The 26,676-nt window shown below is 36.7% G+C and overlaps 1 protein-coding gene across 1 annotated transcript; it reads right to left on the reverse strand.

Moving 5' to 3' along the window:
- Positions 1–84: 84 nt before the first annotated feature.
- On the reverse strand, positions 85–26,676 carry LOC125671747 (uncharacterized). The gene is made up of 30 exons (XM_048907626.2): positions 26,572–26,676; positions 19,442–20,150; positions 16,831–16,925; positions 16,158–16,274; positions 15,863–15,978; positions 13,792–13,856; positions 13,507–13,658; positions 10,884–11,156; positions 9,580–9,930; positions 9,363–9,470; positions 8,074–8,189; positions 7,759–7,956; positions 7,339–7,404; positions 7,045–7,153; positions 6,110–6,193; positions 5,918–5,981; positions 5,673–5,784; positions 5,140–5,195; positions 4,913–5,036; positions 4,718–4,824; positions 3,432–3,534; positions 2,550–2,700; positions 2,206–2,281; positions 2,008–2,074; positions 1,704–1,789; positions 1,487–1,613; positions 1,325–1,366; positions 1,168–1,224; positions 1,046–1,070; positions 85–922 (listed from the first exon to the last, which is right to left on the reverse strand). Exons 2-30 carry the CDS (start codon positions 20,098–20,100, stop codon positions 441–443), a joined length of 4,188 nt encoding a protein of 1,395 aa, XP_048763583.1. The 5' UTR covers positions 20,101–20,150; positions 26,572–26,676; the 3' UTR covers positions 85–440.

Consider the following 26,676-nt stretch of genomic DNA (forward strand, 5'->3'; position numbering starts at 1 on the left):
TTATTCTATGGAAACAAAAAAATACTTTGTAAGACAGAAAGGTATCACAAACAACTTCTAAATTTACAAAACATTGAATCCGGGTGAAAATTGCACATTTTTATTTTGAGTTATATATTGAACATATCACATTTTAGGAACTAAATATAGAGATGTATACAGTGTAGAGACACGGTCAATAAGATAACCAGGAGGAAAAAATATACAGAAAATGTTTCAAAAGAAGAAAATGTTTATATCAAAACAATAAAACGTAATATACAAATAATTCATAAAGCACTTCACATGTGTGATAGATTTTGCATAAAGACGATTTCTTGCCAGAAATGGTTTCTCCGGTTGAAAGACCTTCTCAGTGTGATTAATAAACATCGGGATTTCGTACGAGACAAATATAATAAATTAAAAACAAATATCTGTACAATTTGGATGGAATGGATTCATAATGACTGTTTCTGCTGAACATCTCCCTCAGCATTGGAATGTATTAAAGCAGTTAATTCCTCTTCTGCCTTCATCCGGGAATTTTGCACGGGCAGATTCACTCTGTTATATCCATTCTTCCGGGCCTGAGTGTTTATTGCATTGCTAGACTGCCCGTCTGGTTTGTGCTTACTCATGCTAAGACCATTTTGATTCCGGTTTGGTAACTTCTCCGAGACAAATGTGACCCGTTTGCTGTTATCTGATTGGATGTACAGAGGTCCTGAACTTTGACTAGATTTGCAGTCTCTCGCTTCTTTCTTTGTGTTATCAGCTGTACCTGAACTATTTAGCGGAAGTTCGTGAGCGGCAGAACTTCCTAATAGAGAAGACAGGTGGCGCTTTCTCTCCGCAGTATACTTCGCTCTGTTTACTTCCTCGTAATACTTATTCGCTTTCTCCTGTTCCCGTGTGGGGCGATAAAGACAACCACAACAGCCTGTTTGATAAATTTTGAAATAATATTATGTAAAAATCTTTTTTTCGAGTTACGAAAACTGCGGTTAACAATAATAAACATCATTCCAAGAGGGTGGTACGATAATACAGGAACGAAAATTACCTTCACACGTTTGTTGAACGTCATCCTGGAAAGATAAAATCTCATTATATATTGATACAAATATGCGTGCTAAGATTCATTTCTTTATGTTTGTTTGTTGCCCGAGAAACACGTGTACTTACTGCACTTTCTGTAGAATTGTTGGATTTCTTAGAATTGCATTTCCACACTTTACACATCTTTAAAATAAAAGTAGTACGATTACATTAGATACTTCATACAGTTTGGTTTGAAAATATCTCTAGTATATATTTCTTACTTAGTATAATAAATACTCGCCTGATTGTCTAGCACGATTCTGGTTATGAAAACTGATACCACCTGTAAGACGACACGGGTATTTTATGTAATCATTATCGTAGAGAAATACAAGCTTCAATAAGACATAATACGACTGAGGTAGAATGGATTTTTTTCTATAGTTGCTGAACAAAGTCATACCATAGCAGTTTTACAGATAAGTAAAAATATAAGCTGCAACGAGTCCGGATGTAGGGGTGTGTCCATAAGTAAGAAAGCATCAATGGCGACCACAAACAGCAAGATAACTGTCTTAAAGCAGTTACAACTGAAAAAAAAAATTCTCAGTAATAGAGAATTCATTTCGAAATCTGAAAATTATGTAACGTATTTTCTCTTCATGCAATTCTATACATACAGTGATTTTCTTGTGTATCGTTCCGCTGTCTCGTCAGATTTTACAGTTGTGGATTTGAGTGTTAAAGCACTGAACACAAATATCACCTAGTAGAAGGAAACACGGAAAGAAGATTGAAAACCCCACAATGATCATCTAAAAGTTAGGAACAAAAATATGGGAACCAACACAAATAAAGTTGATAATTTCCTCATTGCGATCCTTTATTTTATATTATGTTATCATACTTTAATTAAAAATTACAACAAATAAGATAAAACTGTACAAGATGTATGTTGAAGAATATCTTTCGAAGAACACTTACAAATGTTATGATGGCAAAAGGAATGGAAAACATGTAAAATGACCAATGACTCTTTTGTAACCAACACCTGAAATTAATTCAATAAAAGAAATACCAAAAAAAAATCTCCATTTTGAGGCATGTTACATCGCTGATAACTAACGAGACATTACATTGTACTCAGTTCAATAATTAAAGCTAAGTCTTCATAATACTCACATGAATGAACCCTCGCTTGGGAAACCAAACATTTTCGAGGCAACAGCAAAAAATATTGCAAGAACTGTTGGAAACCCTTTTGTAAAAAGAAAAAGAGAATTGTTGACAGTTGAAAGTTTATACGATGTAAAAAGAAAGGAGAATTGGTACATGTAACAGTTGAAAGCTTAAAGGATTTGCTCTAACAAAAAATCTTATGAAATGTTGTTAAAATATCCGACGTATTAGAAATATGTGGGGATACATTTTCACTGAAATATTAATAATTGTCTTCCAATTTTTCACAACATGACAACAAGTCAGATTCAAGACAGTATATAAATCGTCTAGCATTTGGGTCTTACCCCATCCAAACATCATGTATTTCCAGCAGTGTTTTCCAGTTTTGCATATTTTGCTAACCACAATGAAATTATGGAAACTCTCTACCAATAAAAACGATAAAGCTGCCGTGTAAAGGAAGAACGCCAGTATCCTTCCGATCGTACATATAACCTGAAATTGAAAAAAAAAACCCGCAAATGACGCATTCTTTTAATCACATAAAAGTTATACAAAGAAACCACTTGAACACTTATAGAACGTGCCGCCACCAAGCATTTACAATTCAAATATTTGTATAAAAAAAAATCCCATCAATAATATCTAACATTTCACCGTAAATATTTTGTATGGTTCTTTCCTTCAAGAATTTTCACTCATATCGAGACGTTAAAAGCTGTAGATTTCAAGGTAGCAATGATTCAGACCTACAACTACACACGGCACTCAGAGATGTGGCCGTGAAGGTTTTAAATAGCGCCAACGCCTTTCGAAACAAGGAAGTGCGGCTGAAAGGTCTCATCCAAAAGACTCGCGACTCTCATTTTTAAATACCGAGCAATAAGCAGTCACTTTAATACAACTAGACAAGATGCCCGTACCTTTAATTTGCTTATCTCAGCATGAAAAGGTGAAAATAACGAACAGTGATCAATCTCATAACTCCTGTAAAGAATACAAAATTAAGAGTTGGGCAAACATGGACCTATGGATATACAAGAGGTGGGATCAGGTGCCTAGGATGAGAGAGCATTCCCTGTTGACCGGTCACACCCGCCGTGATCCCTATCTCTTGATCAGGTAAACGGCGTAATCCTTGTGTAAAGAACGGCCAAACAATTGGTATGAAACACGGCAGACAGCATTTGACAAATACAAAATGAGTGTGTCCTTATTATGTTTACCTCAATGTCGGACTGATGCAAACACATGATGAATACACCATTCAAGCAACTCAACACAAAAATAAAATTCAGGTATACCAGGTACTCCTCTCCGGATAACCGTCTGCAAAGAAAAATGTGTATCTGCATGAAGTATTCATTTCTAACGAAATAAAAATTCATTAAAGACACCCCCACCCCCAATAGAGTAGTCTTCGCACAAAAAAAATTATGAAAATCAGTTTCACTGCGAGGGATATCTGTTCATTTTAATTTCCAACTCGTCAGAAGCAGAATGATATTATATGCATTGATATTCTGACAATTGATGTAGTAAATGAAGGTAACCATAGGAAAGTAGAATGTAATAATTCAATGGATTGATATTAATATCACACGATAAATGTATTTATAAATGTAACCACGCGACACCGCCATGACATAATTGGAAGTATATTTATTACAGTGAAAGTAAACTATTATTTCAAGACTTGTTAACAGAAGTTCGCTAATGGGCAACTGAAGTGGCAAAACATCTTTGCTACAGTTACATTTAAGCATTTTGTACATCTTGCAAGAAGCAAGCCACGATAAGATAAAGCTTGCTTGTATGCACATAATGGCTATAAATTGATTTCTAACCTAACGATGCGCATTACAACAACTTAAACAAATTAACCTCACGGTTTATCTGCCACCAGCTTGTGAATTCCCGGGATTCCTAATATATTTGTGAATGTTTTCCTGCATACATATGCAAGTATTATTCCCCTTTGCTACGATGACGGAAAAAAAACTTCATACACAAGGACCTAGTTTAGAGTCATTATACATTAACCCCAAGAGAAAATCGTGGGCCAAGCTGAGTGCATGAAACGGTCTTGTGATTCGGATGTGGCCATCGTGACCTACTATGAGCAAGAACAAATCTTCCCATTAGAGACCTTTCAATTCAATTGGATCATCACCTGACAAGTTTCACAGAATACATCGTAATTCAGAAATAATTTTACAATATATGGCCGTATATTTACAAAATGAAGGCAGTCCTAACCCTGGCCCTGAACATAGCATCGACCGCGGCTGAAGGAGGCGGTCATCAAACCAAGTTCTGGACGTAGCATATACTACCGACATATGGTTTGCTTATTCTAGACTTCACATATTGGAACGAAAAGTGCCAACAGGCAACAGAATGGACGAACGAATGAAAGCAAGGCACAAACAACGTGGAAGGAAAAGCCATACAAATATACTAGTACCAGCTGTAATGGATTATAAAGATAATGTTTGGTCCCCGAGATTACCTCCAGTAGAGGAGAATGACGATGAATATGGCAGCTAGACCGGACATTGCGATGATACAGCCGGCCAAGAGCAGTCTGTTGTTGTTCGGAATGGAAGGAATGTCAATCTGCAACATTAGAGTTTACAAGAGATCCAGTTAAAAGTTTCAATGTCGAAAATTTCACTTCCAATAAAAAATTGATTCAAAACTTTACCGTCTCATTCTGATAGATGCCGACCACGTGTAACTTGACAGGAAGTGAACAATGACACGTGATAAAGGCTTCAGTGCTTGACACAAACTGACAGCTCTCGTTCCTCCATTCATTTTTCCTGGATCTATGTAAAATTCCTCAATTTAGTTTCTATCGTTACGACAATGGGTATATAGTAACTTACGCAGCGGGTTTGTTTTTTTTTTTGGTTTTTTTTTTATACTTACCTCTCATCTTTCTCCAGAGAGAGACATCTGAATTTATGAAAATCTTTAACGGAAACCTATGAAAAAGATATTGTCTATTGATAACAAAATTTATTCCAGTGTGACGTATGATACAGTGGCGGATCTAGACATTACTGGGGTTGGGGGGTTGGGGTTGGGGGTTGGGGGGTTGAGGCCCGAAGGGGGTGGGCATGGGAGGGGGGTTAACCCAATTTTAAAAAGCTTGATTTAAAATGGTGCATTTGAATGCATTTTCGACTGAAATTCTTGTTCCTCCCCTGGGAAAATTTTAAAAAGAGTTTAAAAAGCTTGATTTAAAATGGTGCATTTCAAAGCATTTTTGACTGAAATTCTTGTTCCTTCTTCCTTTCATTTATAGTCACCAGATCCTTTATAGGTTTGGGTGTGGTATATAAAAAAAAAAAAAGAGCGGGGTGGGTTCCGACCCCCCCCCCCTAATCCGCCACTGTGATATACAGTTAATCTTATAACGGATTGAACAAATGTGACAGACGATTTTTTTGGTTACGTACGAGTGTGTTGAGCGGGATTTTGATATCTCCGGTAACACGTTTTGCTGCAAATGTCTCACTGGGAAAAAGACTGGCGTCATACATATCTGTCACAGTGCGCAAGTAATGCTTTCTGTAAAAACAATTAAAGCCGGGTTTCACATTAGCTGAGCTGTCCATGAACTACAGCTATATTTGTAACTGTCGATATATAAAATGACAGTGTTATTTACGTTAGAATCTCATTACCACTGCTATAGACCTACCCCGTTATCTTCACAGGAAACATTTCGTTCAAATTTCGCAGTGAAATTAATATCACCGGGTAGTCTGTAAACAAATAAAGTAAACAAATGTAGGAAGGTAATGTACAGTGTAAACAAGTGCTGGTCGCAGATTAAAGGTACTTTATAATTTTATCCAGATTTTGTTCATTACAGTATTTTCCAACACCCTACCTTTATTTTCAGACACGAACTCTCCTTCTTCGTTCGCTGTATAAACTTTAACAAGCTTGTTTAAACTGCTTCCAAATCTCACATCTGTAATATTTGTTTGTTTTAAATCATAAAAACCATTAATTCTATACATATTCGACGTACTCAAATAACTGAATTTCAAGTTTCCAATTCTGCCGTCGTTGTCAATTACTTTGAAGGGTAGTTTGTATACGTAATATAACGAAAATGACAGGAAGACATTACTGCAGTGTGTTTTATCGTTTGTTATGGTTCAGCACTGTTAAAGAAAGGTAGATTTATTTGAGTGTCAAAATAAACCACTACTGGAAGGTAATCTTCTCAAAAGCATAGAACACCTAGAAGGTTGATCCCTCTATCCCAAATTTATTGACACACTGAATGCACGTCAAGGATACTCTCTTCGATATTGCAATAAAAATCCTTAATATATTCTCTTAACATATTTACGATCTTACGGATTGGCCAGTGCCTGATTCAACTTTCATAAATGTACGTTCACTTTTGACCGTAAATTTAGCAGTATTAAGGCACTCGTCCAATAAAAGAAGAAATAGCAAACGAATACGGTTATGCCAGTAAGACTCGGTAAATCGACAGCTACATTATATCATACTTCACAAAAAACTCACACCGTACTGCCATGTACCTTCGCCCTTCAGTTAAGAAATATATCTACTATGTCATTATTTGTTTACCCAACTATTTGATAAAGACTGGAAACCTGAATAAATCCAACGTCGCCACCAAGACAAATATAAGATATAAGCCTCCTTAGCGGCGGGAAATTCGAAAAATCAAATTTTATATATTGAACAAATTCAAGGAAAATATTATTTCTTTGTCTGCATAGCAATGTCCTTTCGGGCTCATTTCCCTGTAAAACGTATGATTGACAAATGCCTTGAACTAACCGATGTTGTCGGACGAAATCTCTGTGTGGGGAGAAAACTCTAGGTAGCTGGACAAGTTGCTGGTCAAGGCGTTCAGAATCCCCACCATGTTGCCTCCAAAACTAACAGCCTTAAGAGAGAACGGTCAGTAGTTGAAGGAAGAGGATCAATGGAGCCCAAAGAACTATTGTGGGCATTTGAAGAACACTTTTTCACGATTATTCCAATATCAAGCTTCAACATGCTGTTATCAATAGTTTATATTTAAGGACCTAGATGCCGAAAGAAATCTTAATTGATGTTTATGCAACGAACCTCCTTTTCCTCCGTTGTTGCGTTGGAAATAGCTGTCAGAAGCTGGTCCAACAAATATACAACGTTCTAAAGATAGAAAAAAGAGAAATTTAGAAAGACCAAATTTATGATGGTTATATGATGATGATGATGATGATGACAATGATAATTATGATGATAATGATGATGTTGAGAATGATGACAATGATAATTATGATGACAATGATGATGTTGAGAATGATGACAATGATAATTATGATGACAATGATGATGTTGAGAATGATGACAATGATAATTATGAAGATGATGATAATGATGATGTTGAGAATGATGACAATGATAATTATGAAGATGATGATAATGATGATGTTGAGAATGATGACAATGATAATTATGACGATGATGATAACAATGATGATGATAATAACAATAATGACATACCACGAATGAGATTTTAGATCCATCATGAGACAGAGAGGGTAAGTTGGCGAGGTGATGGAGGACTTTTAGTAATACGTTTGCGGCAATCTCAACATCACCGGAGTACATCCGGTTCTGGGGCTTCGTGGCATACCGGTAAAGCTTATCGAACACGTTATGTAGAGAAGATGATCGGTATCCCAGCCGCATGATTTCCATCTGAAATAGAAACAGGTAGTTTTATCACTTTTATTGTACAGTTATTTTCATGGAATCCAAATCAAATTTCCAGTAATGAAAATTGCAACGTTTGAATTAGGAACTGCGGTAATGTACCTCGTCGTATATTTGAACTAGACTAACGGACTGGCACATTGAAAAATTGGGTTCTTCCCACGAACACGCCTGTTTCCTTCCTTCAGCTCGGCATCGGCATTTTCTCGTTACAAATCCTGTGAATATTCATTTATCGATTGGAATTTCACAGATAAATATTAGTAAAAGATGCATACCTGGTTATCATATACTTGTAGAATATAAATATCAAATTGATTTTAATCTCAAAATCTGGAAGTAAACACAATTCTTTCAAGTTTCGTCGTTAAGCAATATCCACCAAACGTGAAAAAGTGCAAATCTGCAAATAGTTGGCTCATTCGTGTTGATTGAATAAGTCAAAACATATACATATATATAATATTATGAAACAATAAATACATATTTTGATAGATATAGGGATGTATATGTATTAAATATTGCTATATATATAACTACATTCACCAATGATTTGTTTGTAATATTTATGCTGATTCAATGTACATTTGTATTTCATTTCTCAAAGTATCATTTGGCATTTCTAGGTAGTTTGTATTATGGGGATTGCTTTTATATTCGCCATAAAAACAACTTGTACTTAAGGGATGAAAGTAATCTATACTCATTTAGACGAAATAAAGGAAGTTGGGACAGTCCACGCATTATAAATCGCGATGTGGTTTAACGGTTTATTAAAAAGGTGTAAACTGTCTCGAGTCACTTTATACCGTATAAGATAAGTAGAAAATACTTTCATTCCTCGTACTGGGAATCTGATTTAGTAAAAGGCATTTGCTGTAGTTAGATGAATAATTCTAATGAAAGCAGGGATTTCATATGACGCGGAGCAATATTGTCATAGCAATGATTATTAAAATACAGAAGCCATAATTCCCCGAACTTCTTATGGCACGACTTAACGAGACCTTAGTGTATACGATAAAAAGGACATTGTTAAAGTCAGAAGTGAAATTGAATTATACAGAAATCAAAACAATTCAAACAATTTTTAGTTAAGTCACTGAAACACATATAGATTTGACGACATTTGATATGTTGTTAAGTACAGTGCAGAGATAGTGATACAATGACAACATCCTCAACACCAGAATACATGGGGGTACACGCCCACTGCCTGAAGGAGTAGTGTTTTCAAGGTCATACACAGAAAGGGCTTCCATAGCTTACCTGTGTCAATGGGGATATAGTTTTGAAAATCTGTACAAAGTATGGTCAAATATAAAACACCTGAACACGAGTTGTCTTCGATAATCTATTCATAGTATCAATGAGAAACAATGATTTCTCACCTTCTGCCTCCGCCGGACATCGCTCCTTCCGGTAATGTCCTCCAGCCATTTCCGCCCAGATGATGTTTTTGTACCACTGTTGGGGACATGTATCATTTGCTCGATTGGCTGTGAAAAGAAGTCATAAATGGACCAAAAAAGAGCACATGTACATGAAAAGCTAAAAGTGAAATAAAGAATGGACAGCGAAGTATTTTTTTTTGGTGAATAAGCTTACCTGGCTGAACATATATATCGGCTGTGACGTTTTGAGCTCCAGCAGCATTAGCGACTTTGCAAGTAAATACCGAACGTGTCTGCAAACTGCGTACATAAAGCTGAGAACCGGCCGGCTGAAGGGTTTCCGGGATCATGTCAGAACGCCCCCTTTTGATGAGAAATCCGTTGACGTACCAGTGGTACTGTGGTGCGTCTGGATCAAAAGACAAACACCGGATCCGGATAGATCCGCGGAATGGGACGTAATCCGACATTGGGTCGATATCCACCATGGGAGTCGTGATCACATCTACGAGGTCCGATTTATTCTGCGATATTCCATAATCACTAGCCTCACAAGTGTACTCACCTGAAAAATGATTCATTTGATCACCTTAATTCTAAATGTAATGGTTATTATTACTCAATAACCTATCACAATTTTCCAAAACATGTTTAGCCTACATGCATGTTCAGCTGAATGGTCTGGGCATTAACTTCGAAACTGAGAGTTCGATTCTCGATTACAGCCCCATGACAAACATAAGAAGGTTCTATAATAGGTAGTGTTTGTTCCTTTTCTAACCTCCCGGTAATAGAATTGAATGTCACGTGTCCTTAAAAACTGAGGTTCCATTTCATGGTAGGCGTTGGGACAATAAAAAACCCTTTATTACAACGGCCTTGAGCGCCATTTATCAATCAAAATTTAGGGCAACTCATTTAATCCTGGTTAAGTATCATTCTTGAATAAAACGTAAAACAAAGAAACAAAACGCGTTTATCTCTTTGAGGCTAATCCATAGTTTTACATCGACGGATCTGTCTTTTATTCCACCGCGTACCGAGTGATTCAGCTTTCAACCATTGTTATCTGTCTTGAGCAAAACTTCTTTCACAAACCATACGATGTTACTTAATGATACGTTTTTGTCATTCATTGCAAAGTTTGTTTTTGTTGAGACTTGTGCGTTGTTACAAATTAAAAAAAACACCAATCGGCTAAAACCAAAATAAACGATAAAAAGTGTGTATTTTCTACCCCTCGTCATGGTTACACGAATAAACAAGATAACATTCTGCAAGTTATGTTAGATCACGTGTGTATGTCATACATACCGTTTATTTTTATTTGAAAATTATTTTCAATCATTTGGGCATGCATCTAGCCTATTTATTCACATCTTTAAAGTCAGTACTTGCTACGATATCATCCAGTGCACTATATTTAGGTGACGATGATGCTAATTATCAATATTCACGTTATTTAATGCGCTTGTTGCTACTTTTGACGTCCCTGCCACTGTCATTGAGGAAGCTTACCTCTGTCGAATGCTGTTACACTCCCATAATACAACACAGAGCGGATTGTTCCGTCCAGCCTCGAATTGATGACGGTCTGGTACCCCTGTCTGGTCGCCATGCTCATGTCGATCAACATTCCGTCCTTAAACCACCGGAAGGTTGTGTTCTCTGATCCCCGCACGAGACAGGAAATGGTTAAGAACTTGCCCTGGATGGTGTAACTGATATATTCATCACCCCAGAAGGAATCGTGCTCTTCCTCCGTTGTCACTACTTCTATTAGGTACATCACTGAAAGGTTTCAGATTCTCAGATTACGTACCATGTCCCCTCAATTTATAAAATTAATAAATAAGTCAAGCCCACAAGTAAAAACGACTTCAACCAAAAAGTTTATAAAGACAGAAAGCTGTTTTAAACCTTGCCAATTCCAGCATTGTACAGATTGAAAACATCATGTCGAAACAATGAATGCTTTGTCCATTTAAGCTTTAATTAAAAACCACTAGTGAAAACGATTTTATCCCAATAGTTTATAAAGAGAGAAAGCTGTTCTAAACCTTACCAAGTCAAGCATTGTACGATTGAAGACTTCATGTTGAAACAATGAAAGCATTGTCCATTTACGCGATTTGCCTGTTTGTCCATATATATATATATATATATATATATATATATATATATATACATGGGGTGGGTGGGAGAGTGTGTGTGTCAAAATTACTTGCATAATGACAGAGCATTCTCTACCCAGAGTTCCGTGCGCTCCTCGCACTACAGCTCTGTCAATGGCTTTTTACAGAAATCTTGTAAAAATTTCTATTATCCAACATTTATGTTTTGGACTAAATATTTAGTCATATTACGATATGTTTTTGGTGCAATTAAATTGATGCTTACTGTATATTGTTTAAAATCGCCGTTTTCTGATCATAAATTTGGAACTACTTCGTAAAATGCGTATGAATGTAGGACATACACGTGGTGAAGATTTAAATGTAAACATGGAATCAAAAGTAAGAAAGGCTGTAAAAATACGATAAAACTGGTAAAATAAGAGACAAACAGCTAAATGGTAAATATATACTTATTAAAGTGCCAGTGGACTATGAAAAGAGCCTGATGTATCACCTGTTGCCAGAAGTTGTCAAGGGAAAGGAAACCGAGAATGATTGTTTATATCATGTGATTATATTGTCACTTGATTCCAAGCGTTGACAGAGGTGTATGTGAAGCTTGCGTAAAGCGCCCTCTGGTGAGAGAATGAATGACAGAGTAACCAGGGCCGTAAATTACATGGAGGCGGAGGAGGCAGCTGCCTCCTCCAACTTTTGAGCCAGAAAAAATTAAAATTTAAAGTTCATTAGAATTTATGTTGTTTCCAATAACTAAGAACATGATACCTCCCTTAAAAAGCATTCCAAATCTTTCTTTTAGAATGAGTTAGTCAAGTAACATCTTAGAAGGCCCTAGAATCAAGGATTTTGCACGAAACGTGTTCAGTGTGCACAAAATGTGCTCAGCGTCTGGGCGGCCCCCAGACCCCCGCCTAATTTCCTGCCTCCTCCAAATTGAAGGTTAATTTACGGCCCTGGTAACGAAGTAAAGTGCGAAATTGTACCTGGGACGATTCGGACTGATGAAGGTAATGTATCAAACTGTACCTTAGCCTGGTGCCCTGACCTTCCCATAATGCTCCGCAAATGGGAAGGCCCAATCTCTACCCAGAGTCATCGTTCCTTACACTCACTTAAGGAACGACAACTCTGGGTAGAGATTGGGGAAGGCCAGGGCACCAGGCTAACTGTACCTGGGATGATTCAGACTTATCATAATAACCTGTTGTAAAAGGGTATTGTATCTGTTTGTACCTGGGATGATTCGGATTAATAATGACGTGTTGTAGAAGGTATTGTATCTAATTGTACCTGGGATGATTCGGACTAATAATAACCTATTGGTGGCAGGGGACAGTTTCTTTGGTTTTGAAACATGTGGATAGGGGGTATACACCAAAGTCAGATTATGACAGACTAATGAAAAATCATATTTCCCTTTTATGTCCATACTTGTATTTCATATTAGTGTAGTTAATAAATTATTACCCTAAATTACATGTAATCTATAAATACTGGTGCTGGTGCACAAAACATGCTCTGAGCAGGTTCCCCTTTTTTGCTTTGATTTCCCCTCATTTGGGCTAATCCGCACCACCCCCACACCATCACAGTACCAAACATGGGGATTTAGACACTGTGCACAATCAAGAACCCTATCTGCCCTTCTCAAAAATCTACCTCTCATATGGGGACATCCACCTTCCCTCACAGCTACAGACCTTTTGCTAGACCCTGCATGTTTTCACCGGAATTTCTTCAGCAACTGACCACGTGTCTTAGTTTCGTATTTGCACCCATCTATATGCTAGGAATCATGGTGACACCTACATGTTGTATATCAACATTTTTACTAAGCACTCAGCTACATTTGACATGCATCCTAAAATTATTGTATACATTTTTACACATGTAATATCACTTCAAATACGGGGTAATTCCATTTTTTGAAAAAGTTGACCGGGCCTATAGTGCGAAACTGTCCCCTGCTACCTATTGTAAAAGGGTATTGTATCTGATTGTACCTGGGATGATTCGGATTGATAATGACGTGTTGTAGAAGGGAATGTCTCCCACGTATCCTCGCCCCACGAGAGTGTTTCTGAAGTCCTCCATCTTGGAGTCGTCGGTTGCTTCGATAATGAAACGGAATTCAAAGGTTTGGGAGTTTGATGGGCTGTAATACATAAAAAAAAAAAGAAGAAGTCAACGTACAAAAATCTACGTACATAACAGGATAGATTCATAGACAGTCACGTGCTGCATAATCACATAAAGTTAAAACAATTATTATTCAGTGTTTGCCATACCTGAATCCAATAAAACTGAAGTTCGTCATTGTGTGGATGTCAATGTTTGCGAGACTGAGTTGAATCTGAAATAATACATACCACACCTATATTTATCCTTTTTTTTTTTTTAAAGATACTAGTACAATGACCTCTATGGTAATACCTTTTGTTTAGTGAATTACAGCGATCCCTTATAAAACATCTTATTTCTGAGCTCTGAAGTTAGTACGATATACATATACTACAATTAACATTCCACTGTGTTTTCTTTTAAACTGCATTGCAAGCCTTGTGTTTAATTCCACAATAAAAATGAAAGCATTCTTGCCCCCACCCCAGTCATTCCATCTGAGAAAAAACAGCGACTAAGCCATGTATGGAGAGCCACAGAACACCGCTTCATCGTGTTAAGAACCAGTCAATATCGGCACTGAGTAGACCGATCCAGCTTCTGTTGTTCTATCAATTTCATATACAGGTTCAAAGCAGCGTCGATTTTTGTGGTTTTGAGCACAACTGCGCAGGATGCTACAACTAAGTATTTACTGGATCAATACTGATCCCATTGGTGCAAACCTAACACACGTCTATTGCTGAACCCTATCCAGTTGAAAAAAAATTTGTGTCGATTCAAATTATGAAAGGGTTTGGCAGGGACTATTTTGTGTGGCGGACGGGTTGATTAATCAAAAAGTTCTAAATCTGCACGATTTTACAGTTTCTGTTTCATCCAATATATATCCTCTACTGTTATACTTCTATACATATATGTGTATTTCACTTTATAATTTATGATACAAGTAGTTGAAACTTGGAACAAGTTCAAATGTTGTGTTGTAAATCATTGATTTGGTTGATATATTTTTTCAAACAGTGCACTGATTCTTTAAAAAGTTTAAATCATTTACTACATATTTTGTATAATAAATCAATATTATCACTAAATAATTTTAAAACATTATCTCTAATCCCCACTTTTTTTTTAGTTCCATTTTATATTTGAAGACAAGACCTTGAAAATTATGTGAAATTTTAGAAATTGATATTACTCCTAATATGTCCTTATAAACTCTCAAATTTGATATCATGAATTTTTTCGTATATCAAGTGCAAAAAGGTCATTATCTATTTTCATTACTAGTATTAAACTTTTTTATCTGTATTCTTAGAAGGCATGATTATATATCTATTTGATGTCATGATTGATGTGTGTTGCTTATGTAGTGTTGATACCAACAGACAAATCTCGAGTCATTTCTAAGTGTAAAAAGGTCATGTTTAGACCATTGTAGCTCAATAATCCCAGTTTTTTCTTTTTAATTTCCTTATTCTCCTTCAATGTAAAAATCAAAAATGTGCTGGGAAATTTCATAACGCGCTTAATAATATGCATGATGTTCAATTTGTTAGCACACCAGGCCTGGGTTTCTCGAAAGAAACCCAAGTCCAAACTTGGACCGAAATATGAGATTTTGCTCAAATTTTGACTGTTCAAATAAAAGAAAATTCAAACTTAAGTTTGTTGAGAAATCCAAGCCAGTTCCGTGATATTAGCTAATATAATATAAAAGATTATTTCATGCTAAATTACATATGCATAAAATCTTAAAGATAAGTAACACCTTAATTAAAGGGACTGATTCACGACCCTCCACCCCCCCCCCCCCAAATTTTATTTTCACTTCTAATGATCAACATCTACTGTCTAATGTATTTAAATGGTTTGACAGTAAATATCAAGGTTATACATTAGGACAGAAGCTCATTGTAGAGAGTTTATTATTTTTTGTGTAAACAAAGATTGGGGTATGTTATTGTTAACAAAGTTTTCAAAAATAATTGGATATTACATATACCACATTTAAAGTAGTCTTAAAGTTAAATGTGTCATTTAAAAGGTAAATTTGTGATTGTACAAAATTTAAAATGCTTTAAATTACAAAATTATCATTTCATTGGTTGTTTGTAAACATAAAAATTCGTGAACCAGTACTAGTCCCTTTCTTTCAGTCTTTTTCTTCAAAACCAATTGTATTAGTCATATACAATTTAAATATATATTGTTGATCAAATTATCAAAATTTCTTACATCTTGGAAAACTTTGTTTAGTTGTGATTCACTGAATGTGACGTCATTTCCGGTTCGGGAAATTGACCTGAGGTAGCTGTCGGTCGGTCGCATGGTAACAACAACTCGATTTCGATCTGTAAAGTATACACAGTAAAACTAAAAAGATTCGCCAAATGTCAAAAGCGATCATTGATCCATGCCATTCATTACAATTTACTTTTCTGAATGAATAAATATTTTGATAACGTGGTTTTGGCTGACCATTTTATCACAGTTACACACTGCAATGACCTTGGCCAGGTGAGTGGCTTACCTATATGTGAACACGTTCTATTGTCGGAATTCAGCCTGAAGTCTTTGTAACATGCACACTGTTTGTTACCGTTCTGGTCGTCAATACAAGTCTGTCCACAACCCAGGTAACCGCAAGCTGAAACCGGACAGTGTACATAGTCAATGGCTCTAAATTCGGACTTTCTTTAATTCATATGCATGTTAACGGGTATATATGGACAAAACTTCATAATAAATGACTGCATTGTCCTCTTTACCACCAGTAGTTCTTTTAAACTTTTGGTAAATAATTATAATTATATGCGGGTGTTTTATAGGTAGTCGGGTTCGAATATCATTTGTATTGGTCACGTGGTGAAGGCATATAAATAGGCGAACATGTGTTTGTGCGGCATTCTAAGCACGCTCGCTAGTTCTACGTACAGGTAAATTTTACAATATTTCTATGGCGGATAGTAACCATTTATCAGATGACATTAATCTGTGTATATATTGATGTGTATTAACATGAGTAGTTTTGTTTGCGATATATTTCTTAAGGACATTACGAGTGATGAATAAAGTGCTAGCGAGCTGCCATCCTACTTATACTATATAGTTTCTTGTTTTTTGGTAATTAGCATCTAATTAATTTATATTCGGACGAACAAAGTGAGGGAGAATATAAAATAAATCTTCCATAACCCGCTTACCATCTGGAAGATAGTCGGACAGAGGAACTTCGCACATGTTTCCTGTGAAGCCTTTAGTGCAGTTACAGATGTTTACATTAGTTCCGTAGAAATACCTAGAATTACAATATCAATATTCATTTATGCAATTTATATTGGTGTCTGTACTCGTAACCAAAACGGCTATAAAAAGCAACGATAAATCTTATCTTTTCAAACATCAATAAGCATGATCAAATGTCTTATATTTTCAAAATAAATAAAATGAATCATCTATTGGGCGAATCGTCAGTCAATTAAAATTGAATTCATATTTCAATTCAAAATGGAAAACACAAAACCGAGGTCCCATGTCACAGTAGGTGTGGCACAATAATGATCCCTCCCTGTCCAATGGCCATACGCACCGAGCATAGGCCCAAATTTCGCAGCCCTTCACCGACAATGTTGACGTCTCCATATCAGTGAGAGATTCTCAAGAGAGACATCCAACAATATACAATCAATTCAAAATTTCATACGCATCAAAAGTATTTTCAGTATCTATTTTAAAACATATTTAAAATTTCTTAAGCATCTAGTCGTCCTGTGGGGTTCCGGGTTAGAATAGGTCCTCAGTACCTGTCCTCTAGCGTGTTCCAAGAGAAAGGCGAAGATAACGAACAGTGATCAATCTCATAACTCCTATAAGCAACACAGAAAAGAGAGTTGGGCAAACACGGACCCCTGTATATACCAGAGGTGGGATCAGGTGCCTAGGAGGAGTAAGCATCCCCTATCGACCAGTCACATCCGCCATGAACCCTATCTCTTGATCAGGTAAACGGAATTAAACGTAGTCATAATCAGTGTGCCAAGAACGGCCTAACAATCGGCATGAAACACGTCAGACAGCACTCGATCCAATGACAGGTTGTATTCGCGACTAAATGGGATCGGTCCTTCTTATAAGACCGCAAATACCGAGACCCCGTGGCATGATAAAGATCCCTCCCCGCTCAAAGGCCGCAAGCGCCGATCATAGGCCTTAATTTTGTAGCTCTTCATCGGAATGGTGACTTCTCCATATGAGTGAAACATTCTCAGGCGGGACGTATCGATCAATACAAGTATCTACTAACGTTGTTATATTATGAATCTCGTGAGGACCCGGGTTAGAATAGGTCCTCAGTACCCATTGCTTGACGTAAAAGGAGACCAAATATGGCGGTCCTTCGGTGAAATCGCAAAAAGCGAGGCCCCTAGTATTAGCAGGTGTGGCATAATAAAGATCCCTTCCTGCTCAAAGGCCGTAAGCGTCTAGCATAGGCCTTAATTTTGCAGCCCGGTGACTTCGCCATTATGAGTGAAGAATTCCCACGAGGGACGTTATACAGTACCGAACCAACCACTAGTATGACCTTGTGATGCATTGGTTTAGTAAGGTGTTCAAGGTTACGAATGTTAAATTCATTGTATGGAAATTTCAAAATTTCTCCAGGACAAGATTCAAGCTGTATTTTTCTTACTTAGTCTTGTTGGAATGATAGATAGTTTAAAGTTCTTAGTTCTGATCATTTACACGGTTACGTATGAAAGGTCGCGGTCACTGGGGGGGGGGGGGGGATTCTAAATTTCTTAATTGTAATTGTAATTAAAAGAATTATATAGCGCCCTATCAACATTAGTTCTCTAAAGCGCTTTACAAATGTGAGAGAAAAGATAATATAAAATCGATGTACATGTACATGTGAATAAAATATTCAGTGTCAGAATTAAATGCATAAATATTATTATATAGCGCCTAATGTAATGATATAATTACCCTAATAACATATAAAAATAATTTAAAACAACCATTAGGAATAATTAAATACATAGAAAGGATATATTAAGTATAATAGCAAACCACAGTTGAAATAGCAACTGAAGGTTTTTTGTGTTTTGTTTTGTTTTCTATTTTTTTTTATTTGTAAAAATAAATTTAACAGCGCTATAAGAACTGTAATGTGAGAGTACTAAGTATTTTTTTTTTTTTAAAAACCCACAAATTACAAGCTAATAGACGAAATAGTACCAAATATAAATACCTTGTGCATCAGATTTAAGCAAAATATATTTATTTTTTTTCAGACTTGCAGGAATATCTTCATCAAGTTCTTGGTTCATTTTTATTTTCTATTTAAGTGCAATTGAAAGGGATATTTCACAATGTTCATATTCTGTATGTACAAGATTTAAGGTATTTACTTGAATCTGGAATGAAACATATTAAACCCTATCGGTTTTCAAGAAAAAGCACAAGTAACCTGTAAACTAGTAGTAGTTGTTCCTGTGTCATTTGCGTTACGTTAAAATTCACTTGGTAGAATGCCTTACACTATTAAAATGCAATTCCTTCAAAGTAAAATATATAGTTCAAGGTAATTTGAATGGAAATTCCTTCTGGTTCGCATGATTGCTATCGTTGCCATGTTAGGAAGGGTTGCACTGCTTTACAGGCCCTTTGTATTTTGTTAGTTAAGCATCGAAACTTCATATTACATGTACACACACGATATTGTATCATACATTGGTGAGCTGACCCCCCCCCCCCCCCCCCCCGCCCCGCAGGTAATTACATTTCCTTGGAAGAGCTGGATCCGCCACTTACCGACATTCTCCCCCGTTCTTGCACTGATTGATCCCCTTCGCTGGGTCGCAGTGTTCCCCATACTGGCAGATGTTCCCCTGGTATCCCTCAAAACAGTGACACCCATAGACGGAAAAGTCGGCACTGGCGTAACAGTTTCCTAGGTACGAACATTCCCGAACAGAACAGGTCCGCTTCAGGCGGGGGGAAGACCGGTCCAAAAATTCATAAGTGATATTGAATCCGTACACGTCCACAATGTGGTCTAACACGCGAACATTGATGTCATTTATTTCGGAGGTTGCAAATCTAATGACAGCATACGGTTTATTGGAGACTATGTGCTTAATTTCGCTGTTGGCATTTAGTGTGGCAAGCTGGCGGGGCTCGATGTACTCTCTTTGGCTGGAGTAATGTTCAAACTGCCAGACACTGACAAATCCCTTGAGGTAAAACTGAGTCAGATAGATGGCTGTGTTTCTAGTCTGGGGGTTATAGATCACCCACTCACATCGGATAGGGGTGGGGAATTCTTTGGGGAAGTTAGGAGACTGAATGACACCCTTGGGGTCTGTTAATCGTCCTCCACAAGCTTTGAACACGGTGACGCCCCGTATCCCGGATGTAAAGTAGCCAATCAGAATTAAGGAAAGCAGTTGCTTGAGGTTGTCGTCCGCCATTCTTCCTCACCGGAAGTCCTCATCTCGCTGTGGCTTCTTCACACTAAATCCTAAAAAAAATTACAGAATTGTAGATTTGGTTTAAAGCAATCTGTTTTTGTTGTTTGTTGTTGTTGTTTTTTTACATCTAATAATGAGAGAGGAATTGGTGTAAGTGTATATGCGCTTGTTTTCCAATCTCAACAATTCTAGTGATACATGTATGTACTTCATCATAATTTTTTGTTTGTTTGAAATAAATGCAGTTTAAACAAGAGGTACTGTGAGCAATGCTCACTAAGAATACCCCCGCTTACCCCAATCTCCCAAAGGGTGTTGGTAATAGGTATAAACTACCTCTTTTCTGCGTGTAAAAAACAAATGGCATGACAAACCTTGGGTATTCTCGTTTGTAGGGAGAAATGGATTATCTAGGAACACAGCATCTCCATGCGATGAAAAAAGCCGTTAAAGAATTTAAATGGAAACCATATTGCTACTTCGATGTCCAGTGCGCGTGACCTTTGACCTTTTTACCCCAAAATCGATAGGGAACATCTTCATCCCATGGGTAGTCCATATGTACATGTATGATATGGTGACTGTAGGTGGAAAGGATAACGCTTTAGAGCCCGGAAACCATATTGCTACTTCAATATCCAGTGCGCGTGACCTTTGGACCCCAAAATCGACAGGGAACATCTTCATCCCATGGGTAGTCCATATATATGATATGGTGACGGTAGGTGGAAAGGATAATGCTTTAGAGCCCGGAAACCATTGCGTCTACAGACGGACGGACAGACAGACAACCCGATTCCAGTATACCCCCCACAACTTGTTGCGGGGGGTATAACTAGATTAATCTATATTGTCTTGGGTGAATACTTTGATGGAAATTTTTGCTATCCCCACAAGACCGACCTGATTTTCCAGACCAGCAGTGAAAGCGACACGGAGTTAACCAAATATGTCTTGAATCAGCTGTTATTTCTCTACAGCATTTGAATGTCTCTATAAAGGCATAATTCTGTTTCCTATGATGATTTTTAATTACCCCTGATTATTTTTGTGTGTACAGGTACATGTATTTCCACTCAATGAATGCGACTGTAATAGGACTGGATTGGCCTACAGCGATGAAATACTCCTGCCCTGATTACAAACTCATTGCTGCATCAATAATACATATCGTTAATGATATGGTCATTCGGCTGAATTACCTCGGATTAAGGTAGCAATATCTATTGTATACAGCAATGACACATACAGGCCTATTGAACAGACATCGTCTAATGCCCATTCATTTTAAATGGAGGTGTATCGTTTTCATTGCATAAGGTAGCCCAAAGAGGATCAAGGATCTTTTATTCGTGGTATGTGGCCTGAATTATGAGAACATGATGTAACACAATGTCCGAAAACTTAATAGGTTGATCTAAACCCGTAGCGATATTAAAAAAAAGTGAAGATAACGAATAGTGAACAACCTCATAAATCCCATAAAGAATACAAAACTCAGAGTAGGTCAAACACGGACACCAACACATACCAGAGGTGGGATCAGGTGCCGAGGAGGAGTAAACATCACATATAGACCGGCCACACCCGCTTTGCGCCCTATATCTTGATCAGGTAAACGAAGTAATCCGTAGACAAAATCAGTATATAAAGAACAGCCTAACGATGAAACAAGTTACACAGCATTCGACCCAATGGCAGGTTGTTATAAAGGACATTTGTATCTCATAATTCAGCATGTTCAGCTCATAATACAGTGTAAATTAATGTGGAGACATCTGTATGATAATATATCAATATAATTCAACATAATTGATGCATTTGTATGGTAACGCATAGATGCAATTTCATGAGACTAAAACAGTGCATGGTAACTCATTAGTGCAAATCAACTTAGTAGTAATTAAAACAGTGTGCTTTTTTAAATGTACCTTTTTCTACTGTAATATTTTTTTCTAAATTGAAAATGTTCCTTTAAACGTATTAAACATAACCAGTATCAATTGATTGATGTTAAAACGAGATTGATCTAACAGGTTCTATACATTAATTCATCTTTGTTCAGAATAAGAACGGTAATGTTTGTAGCCATTGTTATTTGCCTCTCGTCTTTGGTATTTCAAGTGGCAATAACCCACTCAGTATTGAGATAACCTTGATATGACAAGAAATCCTCTACAGTCCAGTATCTGAAATCTGCACGATTCGATTACCTGTTAATGCAGTAACTGGCCGCTTACCATCAATTCCCGTCAAGTGACCATTACAGAAGACACATCAACACAAACAAGTACGATTCCAAAAGCACTTCCCGTCCTATTTACAAATCTCCCTCTATACCCGCTGTATTGTCAAGTACTTATAGACATCATAAACAATTTTTGTTTTTCAGGTAGGTCATTTGTTTGAGCGAGGTAAACAAGGCGGTTTAAAACAAGATGTAAGTCATTTATTCCCTGACCATTTTACTTTCATGAAAATAAATCAACATGTGTTGTATTTAAAAGGCGAGTCAAACATAGATAACAAATTTCTCCACCATGAAGGTGATGCGAGGTCACTCTTCGTTAAAATTGAGTGATAGACAAATCAACATACAAAATAAATGGAATCAATAATCTGGGTGATTAGCTTTCGCGACAAACGTATACGTTCAGGATCTGTTCAATATTCATACAATGTCTGTCACTTTCGTTATCAGCTTGGCTTCGTGACAGTGAAACGCGCGCGTCCCCTCGCTCGCGGTCAGATACCCCTCTTATCGAGAACCACAACCAAGTTGTCAACGAAAATACCCCAAACACCGCACACAGGCAATATAATAAGATTACTTATTAAATATACAGCCTAGGTTTAATAGCGAGATATGAAAATGGTCAACTAACGCGTGATTAGCCTCACCCGTCCTTCAACTCCGCGCCATGTATTCCGCATAAACAACACAAATAAAGCCCGGGGATACTCGGGTGCAGATCTCCCTGAGCCCACGAAAAATTTGTAACCGACATAACCCTTTTCTTAGAAATTGGTTCTTTTTTCCCCATTGAGATAAATGATAGTGTAGCAGTAATAAGCTAATTTACGATTGATGAGAGAATTCTATTGGACTTGTATGGAAGAGAAAGGGGACTGAATGTTAGTGAATTATGTAACATTGCGATAGTCATTTAAGTTGTTAGATTTGTACGGGCGGGATCAAAGACCCCCAATTGTTAATTCTGAGTTTACATGACAAACACAGAGCCTGTGAAATTCTTACGAATTACAGAAGGCTTTTGTGGGAAGGTTTAATTGTACTATTGTATTGGTAAAGAGAGGCATAAAAGGTTCTTGAGAAGTCAAACTGGCTTGGTTTCTGTTAGTCAGGTTTGAAACTCCCTGTAACAAGTTAGAATGCAATGTAATTCGTATGATATACATCAAAATGTTTGTATTCATTTCATAAACAAACAATAATCAACTAAGTGGTTTCACGCCAATGCTTAATTCTTTGTTCATGAAAATCAAATCTAAACAATACCGAAGTTTACATAATGGACTAGAAGAAATCAGCTGACCAGTTTGACTTGGGTAGATTGAACCAAATGATACATAACCCCATGACTCGTAAAACTGTTATAGTGGGGTTATAAAACTCTTCCATTGCGACTAACACAAAGAATTCATCATCTTTTAAAAGTCTACGTAGTTTTCATGTTTACAGCCAAATTATGCTCGGAATATCACCCTATATCAAGTTGTGTGAGTGAAAGTAAACGAAAACGACCATATTTCTGCGTTAGCAAATCAGAAGCAGCCAAATAAAGCAGGCATCTTGCAATTAAAGCTTTGCACGTTAAAGCACATATACTTCCTCTTGGAGGAAGAGAGACTGAACAGCAAACTACAAAATCATATGTCAAAACAAACCTACAATATACACTTCCTTCATCCCTCCTCAGATCGATGAAATCATTCCTACACAACACTTCCTTTTTCTCAAGCAACAAGAAAATGGAAGTCAGCACGAGGTCCGGCTAAGTGGTAGAGGTTAAGAATGTGCACCGCGGGATATCAAATATAGATGGGGAAAAGATACTCTTAAGAATGCGATGACTTGTACTGCGGATGATGGCCAGCATACAGAGTGTAAATTGAATTATATAAATTCGCTGCAGCTTCTTTAATTATTAAATTTGAATGAAGACGGTTCACACAGTCACTTGTGGGAAAGGGTCTTGGATTTCTGCTGTTTTTATAAAGGTCAAGAAGAAATGAGCAAAGCCCAGAAATAATTTTTAAAAAAAATGCAATTTGCACATAGGGTTGTTTTTGCTGGCATCAATATAATATTAATAAAACACCTTAAGAAATACAGAATTGTATGATGAGAACAATAAAACGGGGAACGAGATGGCTACATGATCTATGATAAAACAAGGGATCGCTATCCTATCTATGATAAAAACAGAAGAGCACAGATCTATGATAAATCAGAAGACGAGACAATTACCACACAATCTATCATTAAACAGGAGACGGAAAAAACTGCCACACGATGAAACAGAAGACGTGATGATTGCCGCACGATCTTTTATAAAACAGGCGAAGAAAATTTTGTCACACGATCTATTCAGGTCAGTCAACTCTAATCACCACTCAAGTATTGTCAAAAGGCACCACACGAACACAGAAGAAAGGTACCACATGGATGTATTGACAAATCCATCTAGCGAACTGTCTTCAATGTCAGATCCAGAAATTGTCTGCCGTGTTCAGGTGACCACAAGGCCTCGATGCCTGGTAGAAGAAAGTTTTGGATGTGTTTTGTTACAGTAGTAATGATGTTGTCTTTTACTATCGTGCACCTGCCGCACCTGCGAACTCGTTCTCTTCTACTTCTACGATAACTGACAGGTATCATTAAAGCATTGAATACATGTGTTTCTTTTGTAAGACGAAATAACAGAATATCCATAAATAAACAGAGATTTTCGAAACCTGTATGAAAATAGATTTAAAGATATTTTTAAGAGGGATTCTAAGATACTTTTACATTGCAAAATGATAAATATTTTCATTTTCTTTCTGGTCGCAGTATTTACATGAGATATCAAATAGTATTCACATTGTGTGAAGAATTCCATAGACACGGACTTTGTAGTAAGTGTCATCTTATTTCTTCATCTAATGAAATATACTCGGTAGAACATGACTAAAACATATGTTACATCCCGTAGAGGACACACAATCTAATAAAACTTACCAATGGTAAATTGAAAGAAAACGAAATCTAAATTAAAATATAATTATTCTTTTAATTGATTATTTAGATCAGAAACAGTACTTTGGTACTACCGCTCTGGGAGCATCGGCCTGTTCCCTGTTTGTTTCGCCAGGTCGTGACAGGACAAAACTTGATTATCATTGAAGGACAGAAAGTTTGCCAAAGCGCCTTTTCCAATCCAGGCGTCCTTACTAAGTCTGTAATTTATTCATTGATGTCACTACACAAACAACACGCTTATGTGATAGTGGTCTTTCTTCAAACCTGTAACACAGTCCTAAAATAAATATTTTTTATTTATATCCTGTTATAGTTTTAAATTTCATTTACTCATTAAATTTTAAGTAGTTCTATCAAGATGATTTTTTTTCAATGCTGATTTAAAAAAAATATATCAATAAGTGATCAGAATTGTAAGGTATTATCAATAAATATAGGGAAAAAAACTTGGTTCCAATAGACAAAAAGAATGTTTAAAGTTGTTCTAATAAACTTGTGTAATTACAAGAATATGAATTATTTTTTAATTTGTAAACCTTATATAATACACGTTTAAACAATATAAAAATCACAGCGGAAGTTCGTGGATTTATCCTTTTCTTCCATCTAATTTACAGGACTTGTTATTGTATAGATTTTTTGGGGGTTCTTTTTGGACATACCTGGTTTGTGGAAATGCTCACATATGTTTCATCCCACCGACACCTGAGTATTGTGTTTAAATGAAAGTTCAAAAGAAAAGTATTTTGTTGTTGAACGTATAATCCCGATTACATTAAGTCTTGCTCAGGGTTACAAAGAAAAGCCTATTAAGCAATTAAATTTCATATTTCAAAAGAATCAGAAAACATAATAAGATCAATGCTATATATGTTCTGAAATAAGGATAAACCTCACGTCGGGAGTAGGTACTAGTCAAGATGTTCCTCAAAAATAAATTGAAGTCCAAAGTTCAAAGAAGCGATTTCTTGCGTCATTATGCGTGTGTACATTTAACGAATAACTCTACAAATCTCCAAGTAAACAAATCTATGCAAATAAAATTTTACATCTTAAATATCCCATACTACACAAACATTTTTACATGCTTACAAACTGGTCATTCTATAACGTGCAGTGTTTGAGAGTTGTGAGGGTATGGCGGCTGCTTTGATTGACTGAACGCCAGATACAGCTGATCAAGGTAAGGTTAACCTGGGACTTACCTGATGAAGAGTCCAGGTGACACACAGCCACGGTAAGTTCCACATCACATAAAATCATACACACGAACACTGATGTTGGTAGAGAGCCTGTGTTTTTGTTTTCTG

This window comes from Ostrea edulis, chromosome 4 (genome assembly GCF_947568905.1).
Source record: "Ostrea edulis chromosome 4, xbOstEdul1.1, whole genome shotgun sequence".
In the NCBI taxonomy this organism is placed as follows: domain Eukaryota; kingdom Metazoa; phylum Mollusca; class Bivalvia; order Ostreida; family Ostreidae; genus Ostrea; species Ostrea edulis.

Bases quoted from the DNA above. Each gene is read 5' to 3' on its own strand.
- LOC125671747 (XM_048907626.2), bottom strand. From the start codon at position 20,100: ATGGCGGACGACAACCTCAAGCAACTGCTTTCCTTAATTCTGATTGGC. The intron at 16,275-16,830 runs GTAAGCGGGTTA...GTCCGGTTTCAG, and splicing joins GTCCGACTATCTTCCAGATG to CTTGCGGTTACCTGGGTTGT. The intron at 13,659-13,791 runs GTATGGCAAACA...TATGTATTACAG, and splicing joins TTCAGTTTTATTGGATTCAG to CCCATCAAACTCCCAAACCT.